This window comes from Oryzias latipes, chromosome 3, assembly GCF_002234675.1.
Source record: "Oryzias latipes chromosome 3, ASM223467v1".
Lineage (NCBI taxonomy): Eukaryota > Metazoa > Chordata > Actinopteri > Beloniformes > Adrianichthyidae > Oryzias > Oryzias latipes.
The window spans coordinates 16738393-16759337 of record NC_019861.2 but is presented as its reverse complement, the minus strand read 5'-3'; the positions used below and the strand labels follow the sequence as shown (position 1 = coordinate 16759337).

General features: G+C 37.7%; 1 protein-coding gene across 1 annotated transcript in view; it reads right to left on the bottom strand.

Annotated features, from left to right (window-relative positions):
* gpc5 (glypican 5) overlaps positions 1-20945 on the bottom strand; it is a 118554-nt gene that overhangs the window by 25092 nt on the left and 72517 nt on the right. The window contains exon 8 of the mRNA XM_011490229.3: positions 18248-18410. Within this exon, the coding sequence (XP_011488531.1) occupies positions 18248-18410 (163 nt within the window). The remainder of the gene's footprint in view (positions 1-18247; positions 18411-20945) is intronic.

Sequence of the window (20945 nt, the reverse complement as noted above, 5' to 3'; positions counted from 1 at the left end):
AAAGTTATTTAATGTGTCAAATAAGACGTTTTAGACACCAGGGTGCACAAATGTTTATCTTTGGTATAAAATCATGCTTTTTAACATAGTAGGCAAGAGGAAATTGCTCCCCTCTCCAACCTACCTCCAGTTGTCTTTTGAAGGACTACTTCACTTTATGTCATAGCTTAGGGTGAAGGGAGACAGTCATTAACACTCCACAGGCTGCTCCACTCCTCTGGGTTAAACCAATTTGTTGGATTTTAATGGACGGTCATAGATAGATGGAAGATTGTTCCTGAGTACAGAATCTTGATGATGTCCGCTATTAAAATAAAAGGTAAACCAAGTTCAGTTGACTGTTCTTTTTTACTTTGATTTCTAGGATGACGTCTTAATCTTTGTGTAAACTGACGTGTTTTTTTCTTGTCTAAGTAAAACCAACACTACTTATGTAATTGACATTGCACAACAGATGGCCCCTTTCTAGAATCTGCCACCACAATCCTGGTAGGACTACTTTGATTGACCCACTGCTATCATCAGCTATATTAAGACAGCTGGGCCTCAAGGCACAGAGGGATTTCAGGGCTTCACCTGTTCACAGAAATCAGGAATTAGCTCATGAGTGGCGGCTAGGCAAAGATAACAGCCACAAGTTAAGAAAAGTGAAAGGATTTCTTGTGACTTTTTTGTTAACAGGAAAACAGAACATTTTGTATTGTACGCTGATTTATTTTGTTTACCACTCTCTATGAAAATGATAATAATTTATCCCTAATGTGATATGAAAATTCCTCCATGTGCCTGCACCTAACATCAATGGGTTGGAAAGATGTTTTAGCGCAGGATATCAGGCTTTTTTCTTTAAAATCATCAATTGTCAGTGAAGGTCAACACAGAACATCAGTTTGAGAAGATTCAGACACGTTGTTCATGTTAGGTGACTCAGATTTGCACCGGTTCACCTGACATGTCCTGAACACGCTGCTGCATCTAAAGGTGGTGTGCGTGTGTGTGTGTCCACACATCCTTGTGTATAGATGTGGTAGTGTGCATACGATTGAAAAAGAGTGTAAGCCATGGGCTTTTGCAGCAGACACAGCCATTTCTTTTTTTTTTCTGCATGGCAGGGCACTCAGACAGAGAGAGGGGATGATGGGAGAGTGGTGCGTAGGTCTGCCAGAGCTGCTGATGCACATCTGAGGATGACCTTGGAGGTCTGAAGATGAAGGCTGAGTGAAATTTTAAGAGGACATGAAAAGGAAGGAGATGGAAACTTGCCTGTCATGTCACCATCCTGACAAGTGGTGTGAGTCATGCAAGTCAACTTTCATGTCCAGTAAGATCCAAAACATCACATTAGTAGGGGACAAAAAGAAGATTAAAGTGGAATTCAACTGCAAAGCCCCTTTCTCCAAACATATGCTGGCAAATAATGATTTGTGTCACATCAGGTGAAGCAGACAGGTGAACAATTAAAAGTCTGCCACCCACAGAAGACATTTACTACATGTTTCTGGACATGTGTGTAACAACTTAACGGTAAACTGATGCTTAGAAAGTTAAAATTTAACAGTTTGATCACAACAAATACAATAATTCAGTAACAACAGGACAATTGTCATCACTCTTTTTAGTACTCATCTCTGAAATATAGTAACTTACATGAGGATCTGTGATTTTTACTTTTAAGTATGTTTTGGCTTTAATGGGTTATCATTTGTACATTTCTACCCTTTCTATCTTTTCATCTATATCTCTTTAAGTATTAGTCACAGCGATTCCTTACATTTTAGGTTCGTCTTTTGATTGTTGTTGCTTTTAATCTGCAGTTTTTTATTGAGTTTCATTCTTTTAACCATAAAAAACCCCACTACATCAAAGAATTGTCTCTCTGAGATTCAATGGGTAAATGTGTTTCAAATAAACAGAAGATCATCAACCAAGATCATAAAGTCTTTATAAACTAATAAAACCAATCTTTAAATTGTTTTTAGAGATTGTTTTTTTTAGAAGACTAATAGAGTTTGTGTCTTTTTTTAATCTAGAAAGAAGAGTGTTACAAAAATCCATTCTTTATTAGATGGCATAAAAACAAGGGTCAGATTGGCCATAATTTTAAATGATAAAATGCCGTGATTGTTTAGCAATTTGTAAATTTAAGCTTAGATCTGAGTCTGATATTTCTCTGAGGTTCCTGATGTGTTCTACAGTTCTTTAATTACTTTAATCTGATTCATTGACAGGATCAACAGTTTAAATTTAAAGTTAAAATAAAAGTCATTTTTTTATCTTTATCATAGGGTCTACAGCAGAATTTAGCTGTCATGTTCCATCCCCCTGTTATCAGAAACCACATCAGGTTTTTTAAGTCATTTGTGTATGAAAATGTATGTCAGATAGACATCACTAAGTGGGAGCATGTAAAGGCTAGAAAAAGTGCGACCCAAAATGTAATCCTCAATCTTTGCCTGTTGGACATTCAGTAGCAATACAATCTGAATATTTTTCTCATGTCAGCACTGAAATTACAGAGAACCCAGGTATCAAGGATCTTAAAGCTGATGAACTCATGCATACTTATATAGTCACATATTCCTATCTGAATGTATAAAAGTAAATAGTTTATTTTGTTTTTACCTTATTTTCATTTACAACTTCAACAGCTCATTTTTAGTTTTACCATTTTTTTTCTTGATACTCTGAAGAAATTGATTCAGTTTTAGCATTTTTTTTTGTTCATATGGAACTACTATTTCCAATATTTCTTCAGAAATAAGGTATAACTAGATGCATCAAAAAAATGCCCTACATATATAGAGGGGGGGGGGGGTATTACAAATGATAAAGCTTGAAGTAATTTTTTCTTGACCTCTTTAGGTATAATGTTCATCTAATGTAAAAATACCTTTCTAACAGTAAAAAACACCCAGTGAAACAATTTAAACTGTTCCAAACAATGAATAAAAAATGTGAAGCTCAAAGTGATTTAATATTAAAAGGAACATATTTTATGCTTTTTTAGCTTTCTTTAATAATTTGAATAATATCAAGTTTAGTTTCAATGTTGCCACAGAAGACTTGAACATTACACCTGACAGTGAACCAAAGGCACGGAGGAAACTGGAGACCCAAAGACAAGACAGGCATTAAAAGGACAGTCAGACTTGATTACTGAGCTATCAGTTCCTCAAATGAAGCATTCAGCATTTTTGCTTATTGACAAAGCAGACTTATGGAAATGTGCTGTATCTCTGACACAGTGGCGATTATTAAACAGTTCACACAATGATGTGTGCTTGCCCTTTTCATGGTTCATTAATACGAAGAGATGTCCTTCCACACAGGAGCCGCAGCTCATTAAGCCAGCCATTAAATGATGCAAAGTATGGAAAAATGATTGAAAAACAGGAATGTGCCGTTGTAGATAATGACATCTTACTGTAGTTAAAAAGCTAGGCTTCAAAAGACACAAGCACCTGGAAGGGAAATGATAAAGAAAATGCAAGGTTTCTATTATCTAACAATAAAAATGTCATTATGTTTACTGCAGCAAATCAAAAAGCAATTGCATTTGATTTTCGTCCAACCGTGTTTGATTTAGAGCCGGGGAGGACGTCAAAAGCTCAAAGGTTCTGCTTTTATTATGCTCAAAAATCTTATCTAAACTGGGGCCATATGCTAATAAAAGATTTTATTCTGGCTGACTTGTGAAACCTTTTTTTCTACTATTTATAAATATGTAAAAAGCATTTATTTTACATGTAGCAAAGACAAATAGTCCTTGAGTAACTTGAGTTAGATTTAAAAGTACAAAACCATGAAGTTTACCATTTTTATGCATGCAATGGCAAATGGCTTTACCATGTTTAACAAATTCTGGAGTCACAGCCTGAACTTAAGTGTTTTTAGTTATAACTACTTTGATAAGCTGCTCCCCATTCAATGCCAATGTCTGCAGGCAGACTGAATTAACGAAAGAAGCCCAGCTATCCATATTACAGAGATAAGCCTACTACAAATTCAGGAAGCATTCACAATGAGGCGTATGAGACCGAGAACAGGAAATAATCTCACGCTGAAGCTAAAACCTTTAATATAAGGTGAATGAATTAGAGGCAGCGATTGTCTTTTTTGAGGTTTAGGATGGATCGGTAATTTGAAAAAAAAAAAAAAAGTGAAAAGCAACCTGAAGCAAAACTAAAAACTAGACAATAAAATGTCAATAGAGATACTAGCAATTAAATAGCGAAGGCAGATCATAATTATGAAGGCTGATTACATCAGATAGTGAACTGTGGAATAAGGAATGTGAACATATGTATTATGGTTTTAATAAGAAGTTAATGGTAAATATTTTTTAAATTGCTCAGAAAAATAGTCCTACTGTTTTTTGGATGTGTCCAATTAGAGCACTCAGGACCAGAGGTGCTTTTTTCTTAATCGTTTGAGATTGGAAATGATCCCTCTTGGTGATGTAAAACTAAAGGGTGGAAGTCTGTTTTAAAAAGAAAACTTTGTAGCGCAACTTTTTAAATTGTATTTTGATCTTTTACTGTACCACAATGTCACAAATTTAAATAAAAATAGATCTAAGTTATTATTTTACAGGAGTTATTAGGTGAGAATAAAAATAGATTAGTTAGACTAATAAATTACCGGTCATGATTAATTAATCACACAAAAAAAATTGACAGCACTAAGTATATGTGTAGCTGACAGGGGAAAAAAACACAGAGAAGAAAATCAAGCATATGTTAGGCACCTTTACTTTTTAAAAGTATTTACAAACATTTTTCAATGGTTTGTGATTTGAAATTCTTCTTGTAACTCAATCTGCAAGGTGCTTGTGTCAGCAAGTTAGCTGCTTAGTTTGCTTGCAGGTTTCAGGCAGCCAAGGATTTTTTTGTTTATTTGCTAACAGAGTTTGGATTGGCTTTCAAACCTTGTAAAAAAAGCACTCTAAGGAAATGGTTGCTAGTGTAGACTGAACAGCGCCTGAACAAAAGTGCCTTTCTGTAACAGTTATTATTATATTATATGCTGTATGCAGAACTGCACATCCCAGGACGTTCAGGAGATGCCTCTTAAATATTGGCAAACAATCATTGGGTTTGATTGGTCAAATCTGGTTACACTCACCCAATGCAGCACATCAGTTTACCCACTTCAACATGTATGTCCTGTAAACCTAAATACAACCCTACAAACATAAAAATACAAAAATCCCATCAAAGTTGCTCTTATTAAACTGATTACGTATTTATAATATAAAAACCTGCTCCTTTTCAACTTGTGTTTGTATAAAATGTCTTTACATTAAAACCAAAGAAGCACGTCAACGTTTCAAAAGTGCTGAATTAAGGATATCTACTCCTGAAAACATCACTTGCTGAATAAGGCTTCCATCTGGCAGATGGTGTCTTTCACTGGCAATCACATGCAGCCACCTCATCTGTCTGTTGATGACAGGAGCCATTTTACTAATGTACTTATAAATGCTTTGCGTGTCATACCCTGTCCTTCAGTTTCACCTTAACTGTCTCCTGCTCCATCAAAGTGTGGTGAACAATAGCTGGATTCATCTGTAACGCATAACAATTTTCCTTTTTTAAATATATATCATTTATATAAGGAATCACGACACCGAATTACTTATTTGAGTCTCATTTTTATTACCTTTGCAAAGTTATGTTGAAGGTTGTTTTTATTTATTTTTTAAACAAAAGATTTCCTGCAGCCATCTTTTTTTTCCATCTGGATTGTGGAATTTTTCTAAGATAAGACCCACTCTCCCCTCTTTTGCAGTTATGCAGCCACATGTTTGCACTCCAAATGCCTTCTCTGTCATTTCTGCAGATCATCTTGTCACAAAGATTGATGGCTTGCATGTGGGTAAAGTGATTGATGGCAGCCCCCTTCCATGCAAAGTTGTATCCTCCCTTGATGGAGATCTGACTGAAGCAGTTTAGGTCTACATAGAACGGCATTTCAATAGGTGGGTACATTTGCTTTGCACGCTGCCACAATTGACAGTCACACATGTGATTGTCCTCGACTCTAAGAGTACGACTACTTTGGAAAGACTGAGTTTTTCATTACTATTATTCCTGAATGCAGATTTAAAAAACATTGTGGTCAACCCAGTTTTCTGTCAACAGGAGTCTTGCTTTCAGACCAATTTAACCTTATTTTAGAATAAAATTGCAATAGATTTTATGCCATTTGATTTATTGCAGTTTGATTTGAGGTGACATAATAACATGACACAGCGGTTGCAGTTGTTGGCTATAATTTCCTGATTCTACATTCAAACGGATCTCGGCATTGCGGCGTTTAAGCGACAGCTTCCGATGTAAAGTCTATGTAAACGTGTGTGGGTTTCGGGCTTCCTTGTTCATGTTTTGCGACACAAGTTTTTAAGTTCTTTCAAAAATGTGTGGCCATTTATCGCGCATTGAAAGTTAGACCAGGAGGTCTGGGACTAGGATGTGGTAGTGATGTATAGATGGTGTCTTTTTTAATTCACGGAAGTGGAACCCGTTTGAAAATTGATCACAGTGGAATTATATGACACCAAGTTTGTCACATTTAGGAATACAGCTATGAAAGAAAAAACATCACCCAACTGTAGGAACATGCACTATTATCAGGTTGCAACAGACCAGTGCGAACACCACATGCTAAAATACTGTTCAGAGCAATCTTAAACACATATAACATGCCCAGTTTGAACACATATAAATAAAGCACATTTAAAATGTATTTTGGTGTCTTTGGAGGCCATTCAGATGTGGAGATGCCCAAACAGAAGAAACACATTTAGTAAATTCAAGGTTTGTGACTCTGTGTTGTCCTGTTTAAAGGAGCTTCAACAAAATAAGTGCAACTATCCATCTTCTGTTAATCCTGTGCAGGGTCATAGTTTTTGCTGGAGCCTATCCAAGGTACTATAGGGTGAAGGCGGGGTTCACCCTGGACAGTTTGCCAGTCTGTTGCAAGACACACAACAAGACAATTTAGAGTTGTCAATCAACCTATGAATCATGTTTTTTGTCTGTGGGAGGAATTCCGTGAGAATACCCATTCATGCACAAAGCAGAACATGCAAACTCCACACAAAAAGGTCCCAGCAGGGATTTCAAGCAGCGTATGTTCACTGTGAGGCGGCAATGACCATCATCCCACCACATTGCAGCTCTTGGGATCAACCAAGTTCACCTTTTACACCTACAACTGAAAATATGATGCATTCAAAGGTTCATGCCGTGTCACCCAAAATCTACCGTCCAAATTTGGCAGAAAATATGATTTGATATTATACATTTTTTGTCATATATTTATCATAGATTGCACAAAAATCATGAATAGGCCACATTTATTTGAATCTCTTTTCTTTGTCTTTTTAATGTCCAGCTGGTCATCTTGACCATGTCTTCATTTTTAAATGCTCAGCTGCAAACTGATTGACTTGTTAGTTTTGCTGCAACCCAGAGGTGTGGGGGTTGTGATGCAAACATTGTTTATTCTTCTCATAAATAGTTCTGTACTCTCTACAAATGATTTAGGTCAAAGGTTTACATTCTTGTCTGAGTTAAAGCTTTTTCTTTTTCTGAATAATTCACTGTTGTAGGTGCTGAAAACCTAATAAACTATGTGTGCTACAGGCCCAGACAACAATAACAAAGTCTTCTTGTAGATTTTTCCACAACAAAGTGGCTGGTGAGTACATACCTCAAGTTAAGTACTTGAACGCCTGCAAAGTCTCCATTTCTGTGAGTGCAAACTCTTAGGGTTTCACAGAGGGATTCAGAAAAAAAAGCAGTTAAATTCTACATTATTTCCCTTTCACTCATGGTGGTTACATTTTAAAGCGCGTGCACATCTCCATCCACAATTTTCCCTGATAACTTTACTGAGCCCATATCAACCTTAGTCACCTGTCATTCAGGTAGACATGAGGGATGGACAGTCACATAGCAGAGTAATGGATGTGAAGGTAACAAAGAAGGAGAAAGAGTGTAAAATGGAGATTAAAATATTTTTAGACAAATGCTCTTTATTTAGATGAAAGTCTAAAAGCTACAAACTTTCCCTTTAAGAATTCTAGCTGCAAAAGTCATCTCAGGGTTTTTATATGTTGCACATTTTCTACGTAGCTCTGAAAAAGCCCTGGCGATGCTGTGTAGTCCAGCCTGTGTTGAGACTCGTCTGTTCCAGTGACAGCTCTGTCTTCAGCAGCTGCTGCTTTGGGCCTCTGGCGTTGTTTCCAATCCCCTGCTGATCTTTGCTCGTGTATTAACACACGTCTCTTCAGCTTCAAGACTCTGATGTCTGACAATACTTTTTTATGTTGGACAGTATTGGATGGTGCTATTCCCTCGTCAAAGTCTTTTATGATCGGTATTGGTCCCCCTTGTATTTGGCAGTCTGGCTGGGAGCCTTTTGTTACCCAGTGGTTCATTTGTGCTTTGAATTCTGAATGCAGTTCTATTTAAAGTCCTTTAATCAGTAGGTGTGTGGGTCATTTCAGTGTGCATTTGCTGTTATAATGTTGTCAACGTTTAACTCTAGAAGAGAAAAGAGGGGTGTGTGTCTTTTTCTTGTTTTTTGTCATTGGTAATTTAGCCACTAGTAGCTTAGTAATCATTTTTTGGGGAAAATAATTTGCTTTTTTACAAACTAAGTCTACAAATTATAGTGTCGCTCTTCGGTGTCAGCTACATCCAAAAAAAGGCCTTATTAGTTACACACTAAAACAAATGAAACTCAAAGCACTGTGTGGTTTAAATAACTGCTTGGGTGCATCAAATAATACTATGTACAGCCTGTTTTTTTAATAATAATTTTTAGGTGTCAAAAAAGTTTTTGAGAGGCTTAATTATCGAGAATAAGTAAGTTAATCTATTATGGAGTTCCTACAGTAAAGCTTGGTGCTCCAAGGCTTAGAAGGTACAGCATGAAACAATCTGAAAACATTTATTTGGGGTTTAGAAGGACACAATAGTCACCGCATGTGACCAAAGCTGCTCTTTCTAATGGGCACAGCCAGATGCTCAAGAGCCTGGTCGGAAAAACCAAGTGCTCCCAATAAAAATGGCAACATTGATGTACCCGTCATGTTTGGACCTCTCCTTTAACCCTTATTTATGTGTACACCAACTTTAGATTATTACCAAAAAACATGTATTACAGCATGTGGAAAAACAAAATTAAATGTCAAAGCAAATGAGACACCAATTTCCTCCTGTCTCATGAAGGCGAAGCTCGGGTAACATTTAAAAGTCTACTGATGAGACACTATTAGTTAATATAATCCTGATAAAGAAAGCTCTCCCATTGCTCCCATTGTGCTTACAGTACTTGCAAGAAATCGATTAGCGTCTCTCCTGCTGCCACTGTGTCTGACAGATGTCTTTTTGCCACACAGCACTGGGGGCACAAGCAGTCACAGAGTCTGCAGCAAAACGATGCCAGTCCAGATAAGAGGCCTCACGCCGTCTGTTGGCTTTGGAGAATGAAAAAGCCCTTAGATGCTCTCCACTGGAGGTGTTGTTAAAAGGTAACTGAAATTTGAGAGTGAGTTTCAATGACAGAAAACGTTTTTTTTTTTTTCCAGTTCTAAAAGGTATCTAGTGCAAACAAAATGTAAAGCAATGCTGTTTGAAGACATTTGTTTAGCACTGAAACTGACTTTACAATTCAGCAGTGTTGGCTGGTTTATCACTCAGCTTTAGAAAAACCTTTAATCTTCAAACCCCTTCCATAAACACTGGCTGACCGTATATCAAAAGTAAAATGCAATATTTTCACATTCTTCAAAGCCTTAATGTGTCACAGAGTAAAATGTGTCATGACTGAAGTTTACAAGTTTGCAACGTTTTTTGTTCAATATTGCTGTAAACATTATTTAAAAAGGAAAGGCGTGTAAAACATTCAGACTGTTAAAATGACGTGCTTTTAGAAAACCAACATGTAGCTTGGCTTCATCTGAGCTAAGAGTTTGGTCAGAACTGCCCTTACAGGTAGATACGGGTTGTCTAAGGTGAGAAGTGGGCAGACCTGTACGCAAGTGGTCTACACAAAACATCAAGGTGTAGACTGAAAAGTTCTAAAAAATTCAGCTGGACAAAATTTCTAGTTTGAAGATGTTTTGCCTCTCATCCAAGTGACTTCTTTAAATCTGTCTGACTGGTGTTGAGCTGCAGATATAAATCATCCTAGCTGGAGTTTAATTCCTTTCAAGGCAAACAATGTCCCCAAACAGCCAAGTCGTTGACCCCTGTGTCACTGAGTTTCATCACCTCTCCTGGGTTACACCTCTGGGTAACCATGCCTATTCTCATGCTGAGTATGTTTGTGCAGTGATTTCAAAACAGGATTTTAAAAGGATGAAAGGTTGTGTCTGAGTCCACGCCCTCTGTTCAGCGAGGGATTTTTTATTTTTACAAATATGGCTTCCTTGACTCCTCTCTCAAACCAGCGATGTTCCCTGGAGATGATCAAAGCAAATGTTTGTATTAGCTTTGTTGGTTAATTATTTTCATGCTCTATTTTTATATATTTTTTATTACATCTTCATGAGAGCTCCACACAACACCACTGAATAGCCATTCAAACATTTTCAAATGCTACACAAATTGCTAAATGGATTTAACACAAATTCTAAAGCAAAGAAGGATCAAAAAGAAAAAATAGAAAGACGGAAAACAACTTATTTTTAACCTCCACCTTCCCTTTATCCCATTAAATCTTGGTTGACAGTAAAATATAGAAAATACATTTTAAAAGTTTTTTAATCTTTGTAAATTAAGAGTTTGTTTTAGTGTATGCTTTATATTCTATAACATTATTGGATCTATCCTTACAGTAGAGGAAGGTCAGTAAATAAAGGCAAACAAAACCCCAAACAGCTGTGTTCGGACCGACACTCTTATAGATCGATGTAAATCCAGGATGTGACTGTGGAGACTCAGTCATCATTCACAGGCCTATCTTTGGCCCGTGAATTAAGTGGTGGACAAGTCTTGAGATGAAAGCAAAAAAACAAAAGTAACAAGTCTCGCTGTTAAATTCTCAAAGGGAAGGTTTGTAGCTAAGGAAACACAGAACACAGAGGACTTGTAGAGGAGATCCTTTAACTGTCTTTATTTACCCGAGTCTAGAAAGGGAGTTTTTTATTTAACATGACACTGTAGCTGACAGTAACATTGTGAGCCTGACACACTTCAAAAGAGGCGAGAGTTTGATAAACATCAAATAATAGAACTGGGTTAGTTTTTGATTTTCAAAGAGTAAGTACGATTTTCTTTTAGGTAAAATACTTGGACTGAATAATAGATTGGCAGTCAAGTTTGACTGCAATCATTTTCATGAATTTTGTACTGCCAAATCGTCCTGTCACTTTATAAAAAATACCTTGTGGGAATGATTTTGAAAATGTTTTAGGATTTAGCAAACGTAGACCCCAACAGGGCAGGAAACCATTATAACCACAAACAAAGCAATCACAGATCTGCCCAAGCCTACATGATAAATTCTACATCACTCCAGAATGGCTAATACCAGAAAATAAGCAAACAGTAACTAATAAATATCATTGGCAGCAATTACATTTTGGATATTAAAGGTACAGTTGGCAGAATAGAGGTGTCTAAGGACTCCTAATTAAATTATGCAATTAAAACACAGTTTCACAAGACTGGTACAACACAATGCCACAGTAAATAAATGTTTATTGATTTTGTTAATGAGAATTCCTGAGTTGTATAGTCTGTTTGCTGTAATTAAAGCTGAAAAGTTAGAATGGTGTGTTTGTTCAAACAATGGGCAGATGTGTTCCACATATAAAAAATAGGGGCTGCAATGAATGACATTGATATCGCCGTTTTGTTAAACTGTACGTTTTTTTTTATTCCCCTTCAAATCTGGTAAAAGTGACTGACATTTACACTATTTTTGTTTTTTAAATAATCCATGCATTTTCTAGACTCGCTTTATTCCCATTCAGGATCACGGGGGTGCTGGAGCCAACCCAGCTGCTGAAGGGTGGGGGCGGTGCACACCATGGACAGTTCACCAGACCATCGCAGGTCTTCGCATTTTAAAAAATGTTATTTCTATGTATAAAAAAATGGATTCCTCGAAAGTGCAGTTCTGTCCACGCTGAATCATGATCTTAAATCATTTGCTGCAGTTATGTTTTTTAATCAATAAAATTCCTGCATCATGAATACCCCACATCACTGCATCTTGTCAGACATCACATTTTCACACACGACTAATTATGCATAATAAGGATAATCCCTTAAATCAAGCTTGTATTGTCAGTATTGAGCTCATCCCATCTGATTCCATTATCAAACTGTTTATCCCCAGGGTATTCTGAAGATAAACATCAAAGACACAAAAGAAAAGGATTAGGAATAATTGCATAAGAAAAATCCAATTAAATTATACATGGTCTTTAAGCTCTGTATCTGATGATGATGGCATTATCACTCCAGCCAATCTGTATTGATTGACTGCTATTTCTGTGATAAAAGTCCAGCTTGAAGTGCATCTATTTTCTAGCTTGAATAATAAATGCTCACAAATTGTCACATACAGCTATTTTACTCATTATGCTTTATGCTAAAATTTTACTTCAATTGTAAATATACTTATATCTAATCTTAAACTGATTTAATCTGATTAGGCCAAAATTATCTGATATGAAATTCAACACATGAAGAAACGCCAGCCATCTGTCTTCTATTCCCACTTGGTCCTGTGCAGGGTCACAAGGGTTGATGGAGTCTATCAGAGACTTCAGGGTGAAGACCCAGAACAGGTCGTCAGTTCATTTCAGGGCCACACAAAGACAGATGCACTTACATTGACTCTTAAGGGACAATTTAGAAATACCAATTAACCTATGAAGCAGGCTTTTGGACTCTGGGATGAAGCCAAAGTACCGAGAGAATACCCACACATGCGCAAGGAGAACATGGAAACTCCACTTTGACAGGACCTTCACTCTGAGGCTGTAATGCTAACCACAACCATTAACTTAACTATACTTGTTAAAAAGGAAACTTACAGGAAATATAATTAGACAAACTATGACTAAAGAAAACACTGCGCTCTACCACTGTACGGTACCATAGCGTATTTTACTACCACACTGATCCCGTTTACCCGTCACCATTCCATCTGCAAGGCAAATAATAGCCAATCTAACAACTACCAGTCTCTTTTCAATGCTGGGTTATCCAAATATTTTTTTAAATAAATGGTTGGGAAACTATGGTTGTTCAATTTTGAAAAACAACCTTGTGAAAATGTAAGAATGCACAGTTGTTACTTAGAATTTTGGTTTAATTTATTTTATTTAAAGGTACAGAAAAATATGTTAAATGTTAATACTGATGTTTAGCTTGTATTTTTAGGACTCGCTATAAACCACATGGTTTATTTATTCATTTATTTCTTAACTAGTCTGTTAAAAGATAACATTTTGAATTTGTTGCATATGTCTGGTGCATATTATTTACTTTACCTGTGATTCAACCTTTTTATAGTTGTGTTTCTTAAGTTCAAGTTATAGTTTGTAAGCATCATGTTGTATTTTATTCTCTGATGCCTCCTGCTTTGAAGTTTCTGCACATGCACACTACCTACTCAACAGTGACTTAATCTCAAAGGTACCTGTCTTATGAGCTCTTTTGCTAAAAAAAAAAAAAGTTGAGGTAACTCTAAAAATATCTGAACTGCATTGACAAGAAACTCTGGAAATGTACAGAATCGAAGGATGAAAAAGAAAATAAAGATATGTCATTTCTAAGGAAAAAATATCTCTTGTGAATAGAAAAGTGATCAACATTTTGAAAACATCTTTCAAGATAGTCCATGCAGTTCAGTGAGTCTGCCTCCTGTTGCTGTGTTTCATCTGCTGTGGGGTCACAGGAAGCTCCAGATGATGTTGTGTTCCAAAAAAGTTAACTTTTGTGAGGCGAGAGAAAGTGACAGGGAGCTTGGGTATACTTCATGCCGCTGCGAGGCAGTGCTGCAACAGCAACATGTATATTTCAGTACAGGCTTTTCCATGTGTTTCAAACTATCTTTTTCCTCAAAAAAAGATTAAAAAGTATGCATGGTGTAATGCAGAACAAAACATTTTCTTTACATTTATTAGAATTCTGTGAGGTTGGTAGGACGTTTGCCAATTTTTGCAGTCTGAACAAAGCTACTCCATAATCTATAATTTAAAGAGATTATTTCAAGTGAAAAAACCCAAGTCCAAAGAAGAAGAAAAAACACATTTACCGATTAAAACGTTTCAATCTTTTTGTGGTTCACATTTCTTCAGGTTTTGGCTCAGCCCTGACCTTACCTCCACATTGGTTCACTTGCCTCATAGGTCCTCATAAATCCATCAGCGTTCACCTGAACAGCACCTGAGTCTTTTTACAAGTAAACTAAGAATCCTGTTCTCCAGTGGATCAGCATTCATTTGTTTATTCCATACAAAAACTCTGATTGGCTTTCATGCCAAATAAACAATTCTATCAAAAGAAAAAAAGCTGGTATCATGGTAATCATACCTAAAATTGTGAATGTGCCCGCTCCTTGGTCCCCCAGATAATCAGTTTTATTCAGGTACTTGCACCAAAGTTCAAGCCCTTAAGATCCTCATTTTCAGGTACACAACGTTCACCTGTCATGCTACGTTCACATGGGGCATGTGACAAGTGTTCTTGAGCATTCTAAACCCACATTCTTGAATGTGCATTTAGTAGGGGTGTGTATTGGCAAGGGTCTGGCGATATGATAAGTATCACAATACACGTCAAATAACGATATATATTGCGATATATCCCAAGACTGTACAAGGGACAATATCACCTTTTTTTAAAGAGTATAGCCCTGTACACACCGGGACGAGTTTAACGCCTCGTGACTAAACAAAGGGCACCAATGTGAGTGTGCACACCGACACGAAAAAACGCCACGCGTCAAAAAAAAAAAACGCCTCGGGTTCGTTTTTTTTTTTGACGCCTCGCGTCGAAATCTATTCGACCAATAAGAATGGCGCTTTTGCACACGTGTCTGGAGCTTCTGAAGTTACAGTAAAACACAACTTGGGGGCGCTCAAACACAAAACTGCCTTGCTGAGCACACATACCAGCGAAGAAGATAGACGCCAAGTAGCGTCTACGCTGCCGCGAAGAAATAATGACGGACATTCTAAAATATCCCCGAACCAAGCACCAGTTGGAGCTACTGGTGCTTGAAATATTCATGTTTTCTTTGTATTATTCTGACAAGCGCGTAAATACTTGCTCTCTTCTTCTGAGTCAAAAGCGACTTTAAGAAGCGTAAAGTTGCGCAGCGCCACCTTGGGTACAGGAGTATTTCTGTTTACATTAAGCGCCATCTAATGTCAGGGAATGAAATTGCATGTTCGTTCGGCTCATCGTCAGCGAAAATCGCCTGAGTGTGAACACAAAAAACGCGGCGAAAAACGCTGGCGAATAACGCCTGGCGAATATTCGTCTTGGTGTGTACGGGCCTTAAGACTTTGTAAAAGCTTTGTCTTAATATTTACCTTCACATGAAAAAAACAGTCAAATACATTTTAATTAATGATAAGAACATTAGGCACTGCAACTGTGTCTCATGTACAAGTTGCTTTTAACCAAGTAAATTTATGGTGCTTTTCTTTTTGTATATTTTTTCATGTTTCAGAAATGTTTTTTCAACATTTAACATTGCTTTTTAACCCATGGAGTCTTGCCTGATTAAATTCTCTCAGTTGTATTGATTCCCGTCATCAAAGACAAGACTGCCAGTTTAAATAGTCTGTTGAATTACCGACCGATTGCCCTTTCCAGCAACATTTCAAAAATCTTAGAATATGTTTTATTGACTAGACTCGAAGTGCATCTTTTAACAAGTGAGAATCAATTTGGTTTTAAAAAAAGTCTCGGCACTGATATGTGTGTCTACGCGTTACAGGAAATAGTTGGGAAATACCTGCATTTGAAAACATCTGTATTTTTGTGTTTTATTGATGCCACTAAGGCCTTTGACAGGGTCAACCACCTCAAGCTTTGTCAGAAGCTAATTAATCGAGGAGTGCCCAAATACCTTGTACGATTCCTGGCTTTCTGGTATGCTAATCAAACAATGGTAGTCAAATGGGGCAATGTCTTATCAGAGCCTTTTTATGTAAGCAATGGTGTTCAACAGGGGGGGATCCTCTCTCCATTTCTATTCAATGTGTATATTCATGACCTATTCACTAATCTGAATCTGTGCAAAACTGGGTGTGTTGTTGGATGTCAAACCTTTAATCATCTTATGTATGCTGATGACCTTGTCATTTTTAGCCCCTACAGTGCTGGGTTGCTCAGGCAAACATGCTGATGAGAAAATTCAGTATGTGTTCTCTTCAAGTGAAGTGTTCGCTGTAGCTCATTGCCACCGCGATAGGCTTTTTCTTTCACAGCTTTATCCCGATATTTGAAGGACTTGGTGTCATGTAATTCTGCCCGGGCACAAACTGCAAATTTTTATTTATCTTCCATAATTAATTTTCTAATGGTTGGCACTTTTGGGTATTAAAGGGGATGACATCCATGCATCACTACCAAATCTGAATCTTTGATAGGTCAAAGTTCAACCTGGTTTTACTTTCAACGCACGTTCAATGCGTGTAGAGCCCAAAAATGGACATGAGAACGCACATAGCGAAGAATGAACGTGAGAGTTTTGAAGCCTGAAAGGCACATTTGCACACGTTCACATAGACTTTTCATTAGAAGTGGTTGCTTGATTGCGGGTAGCCAAGGGCCGTGTGAATGTAGTTCCAGGTTCACACCACACCTGGATAAGCTTTCATATCTCTCAAACCAAGTCTCTTTGCAAATACACTTCGGTGTGAACCAAACAGCTCAGTGTAAAAAAGCTGTAAGTTTTGGGACATTGCTCCAACAATAGACCTGCACTTCTATTGACCCTTTCAATGCACAAACTGAAAGAAAAATCCCAACAAAAACCTTTAGCTGCATGTTGTTGCTATGAATGCTGAATTGCGCAAAGAGGTGGGAGCTTTAGTGGCAGTGTAAGGGTCAGGCACCAAAGGACAGATGTTCAACAGGGGTAACAACAGACAGTGGGTCATAAATATAGAAGACAGGCTGATCTGGCCTATGACAAGGAAAGGGCGGCTCAGCTGCAGCAGGTGATAAATGTCACAGCCTTCGTCAGCTTCAGATGAGCGATTGTTAAGCAGCTTTCTTGAGTCTAAGCTGCAGAAGCCGCGAGTCAGACTGACAAGCGGCAGAGGAAACATTTTCACTGATGGAACAGTGTGTTTGGATGACCCCCACTTCCTCGCAAACGCCATAGGCAAAACGAGAAAGGTGATTAATCAGGTTGTTAGCATGTTTGATGGAGTGGAGAGGATAGGAGGATTCGGTGCGCCAGGGGAAAAGTGTGAAAGGTATCAAAATGAAGAGGAAAGCTCTGTCGTTGTGATTCACGGAGGGTTATTGAACCACCAAGGAGCAATAATTTTTGAAGTTACAGGCCTTGATTGCAATAATGTCCCCATAGCAACTATTATCCTTAATGACTATTATTACAGCTGCCATAAAACAGGCATTGGAGCCAGTCTTATTAAAATATAGCATTACAAAACAGCAGCTCTAGCTGTCTCTTCTGATCAAAAACTTTTTATCATTCTTTTTTTAAAAACAGAATGTAGTTGTCATTGACCGAAAATAATTTACAATTTACAATTTGGCTATGTATGTGATTCTTTACATTTAATGTACTATGTGGATATTATTTACTTTCTTTATATGTCCATTTGTCCAAAATATTGTGTGCCTACTTTTTACACCAGGGGCAGAGCTACACGGGGTTAAAAAAAGCCTTGCCCCACTCCCCCCTTGCAATTTTTAGGTCAACATTAGTATCATTATTGGCAAAGATTAAGAATTCCTCAATCCAAGCTTCTTTAAGCATTGCAAAAACAAAAGCAATGCTTTTATTAAATAAAAACCACAACAACAATACATTTCTTAGAAACACAAACTTGTGATCCCTTCGTTTGTAATGGCCTTCCACTGTGGTGTTTTGCTACCTTTCCAAAGTCTTCTGCCCCCTTCCCGCTCCCCCATATGAAATGTTCTAGCTACAATGTTTTTACATAAACTATTTCCATAAAACCAAAATAGCTAACCTGTTCATAAAATACTGAAATATTCAAACTTACATTTGAAGACTTTAGAAACTTTGCTTTTTGACTCGCCGCCTCCTGACCCGGCACAACCGTCCTCATCATCGCACTCGCCGCTATAGCGTCCCTCTCCGTCTCCACTTCCTGTTTCGATCTGATCCAAGGAGCCCAGTTTAGGAATGGACTTCCCCTGCAACAACTAGTTTGGATAAAAGGACATGATAACTATACATTTGTGGGTAAATACACACCTTTAAAGTCAGACTTTTTATGTATTTTCAAGTTGCTTACACCTTATTAAGTATTTACAGAAGTTAGCTCACCTTTGCACTTATAGTTTGCATGATAGAATGAATGAAAGATTTCACACTAGTTGGTTTAAAGGCATAGGTATGCGTTCGTGAACACTATCTGTTTTGTGTACATGTTGACATGTGAACATTTTTTGCAGCTAGCAGGTGTGTTGATAATATTTGAGTGTGTGTGTGAACAGGCCCCGCCCTTTTTGTACTACATTTGAACCGTACCGTAATGATAAACAATCAGTAAACCTGTCTGCTCTATGCTGCTTCATGGTCTTACCCCCCCCTCCCCCCTTCACTACCCCCCCCCCCCCTGACATCCCTCCCTCTTCTTCCCTTTTTTCCTTTTTTCCAACACCAAAGATTTTCAATCATGGTTGAAATGAATAAAGTTTGATTTTTAAAAAAAAAAAAAAAAAAAAGTATTTACAGAAATTCTGTTTACACATAAAGTCACCCCACTTTGTAAAGGACACATTGAGTTGCTGTTCCAAAAATTTAAAAAAAGCAGAACTGAAGAACGGGATTTTCTTCATTAAACTAATTAATTTAATTTGCATTTTAAATGTAAAAATGCATTCTAGGTTTCTCTTTAGATTTTTTACAAGAACCATCATTTTTAGTCTTTTTTATATGGTTACATCTCTTTTGACCTTTTTACAGTTTATGCTTTACTATGCAAATGCAGGTTTGTTTTCCAAAGAATATTTGGGGGAGAAACTTTTTAACTTTGATCAATAGAGTGAGCCTAGGTTTTGCAAACTATGTTTTGTTTTGTTTTTTGCCAGAGACTTTTGTGAGGTTTTTGTGTAAATAAGTAATTAAACTAATGTTTTTTTTGTTTTGTTTTTTTATTACAGTTGGAAGAAAATGTTACTCCAAACTTCTAATTGGTTTGATCCTATAGTTTGGTTCACAAGTAAACAGCTAAAACGCTCTGAGCAAAAGTTTCTGCTTTCAGATTCTGTTAGTCCGGGAAAGAGAGACTAACTTTCATAATGAAGCAGAACTAACAATTACAAAGAAACACAAAATATTTGTATGCATCTGGAAATTCAGAAGAAGAAACAAGTCATAAAAAATCCAAAAGTTAAACATCGAGTTACTAGAGATTGTTTGTTGTTAACTCAAAGTTACATAGAGATTTTGCACAGATCAGGTATTTTGACTTGTTTTGTACTTCAAATTATCCTATGAAAACATTTACAGTTTTGATTTATTTCCATTCATTTTGGTGCTTTCAGTCTTCCGTAGACACAGCGGCTGTAAGTGATGAGCTACATGATGTTGATCCTCCTTGGCCCTGCTGGTGTAAAGGGCTGCTCAAGTTTCTGTAGTAAGTCTCTGCTGCAGAATCTCAATTAAAGACTTTGTGAATTTGACACTGGGGGGATTGCACACACTAATTGGCTCATATAAATTCATGACGCATCGATGGAAACAAGAGAGAATGCTTTGTGCAGATGAGAAAGGTAGTGAATATGATAATTAGTTACTGTGGTTGAAAGCACACAGGGGAGAGACAGCGTTAGGTTGGCTGGCACGCCTGAGTTGGGACATATCTGAGCGTGTGCGTGGTCTCTGATGCTAGCCTGTGGCAGGTTAGATGATGGCGAGTATCAACTCCACAGGCAGTCAAAGCTAGTAATTGCTATAGTTTTCTTTCCAACTCTGGCAGAAACATGACCAACTGATTGCCACATAATAGAGAATGATGTGTTTCTGTAGTGCATAATTGTAGCGCGGTCAGGGGGATTGACTGAATATGAAAATTTAACTCCATGATTCTGAGTGGCTCTGAGGGACAGACTGCCAAACCCCCATAAACAGGAACTGGTCGAGCTGGGTGTGAAACATGATAGAACTCTTGTCAAACATACAATATGAACTGGGGAAAATTGGATCTGACTATTCACCCATCCATCCATCTATCCATTCAGCTATCCATCAATTTCGCTCATCTGGGATCCTGGGTCGTTGGAGCAGCAGTCTAAGGAAAGATGCCCAGACTTCCCTCTCCCCGGTCACTTCCTCCAGCTCCTCTGGGGGGACCCTGAGGCGTTCCCAGGCCAGTCAAGAGACATAAACTTTTCAGTGTGTGCTGGGTCTTCTCAGGGGCCTCCGCCCAGTGAGACATGCAAAAAGCATCTACCCAGGGAGGCGTCCAGGAGGCACCTGGACCAGACGCTAGAGGAACTTCAACTAGCTCCTCTTGGCATGGAGGACCAGCAGCTCCACCTCCAGGTGGCCGAGCTTCTCCCCCTATCTTGAAGAGAGCAGCTCTATTCGGATACTTCGAGGCTTTTACTTCCACTCAAACAACCATCAACGCACACGTTCCACTTCAGCTTTCATTTGTGCTGTTCTAGATCCTATATGTGATGTCAGACATTATATGTTCTGCCGATCAGCAACATCAGCAGCCAGTTAAT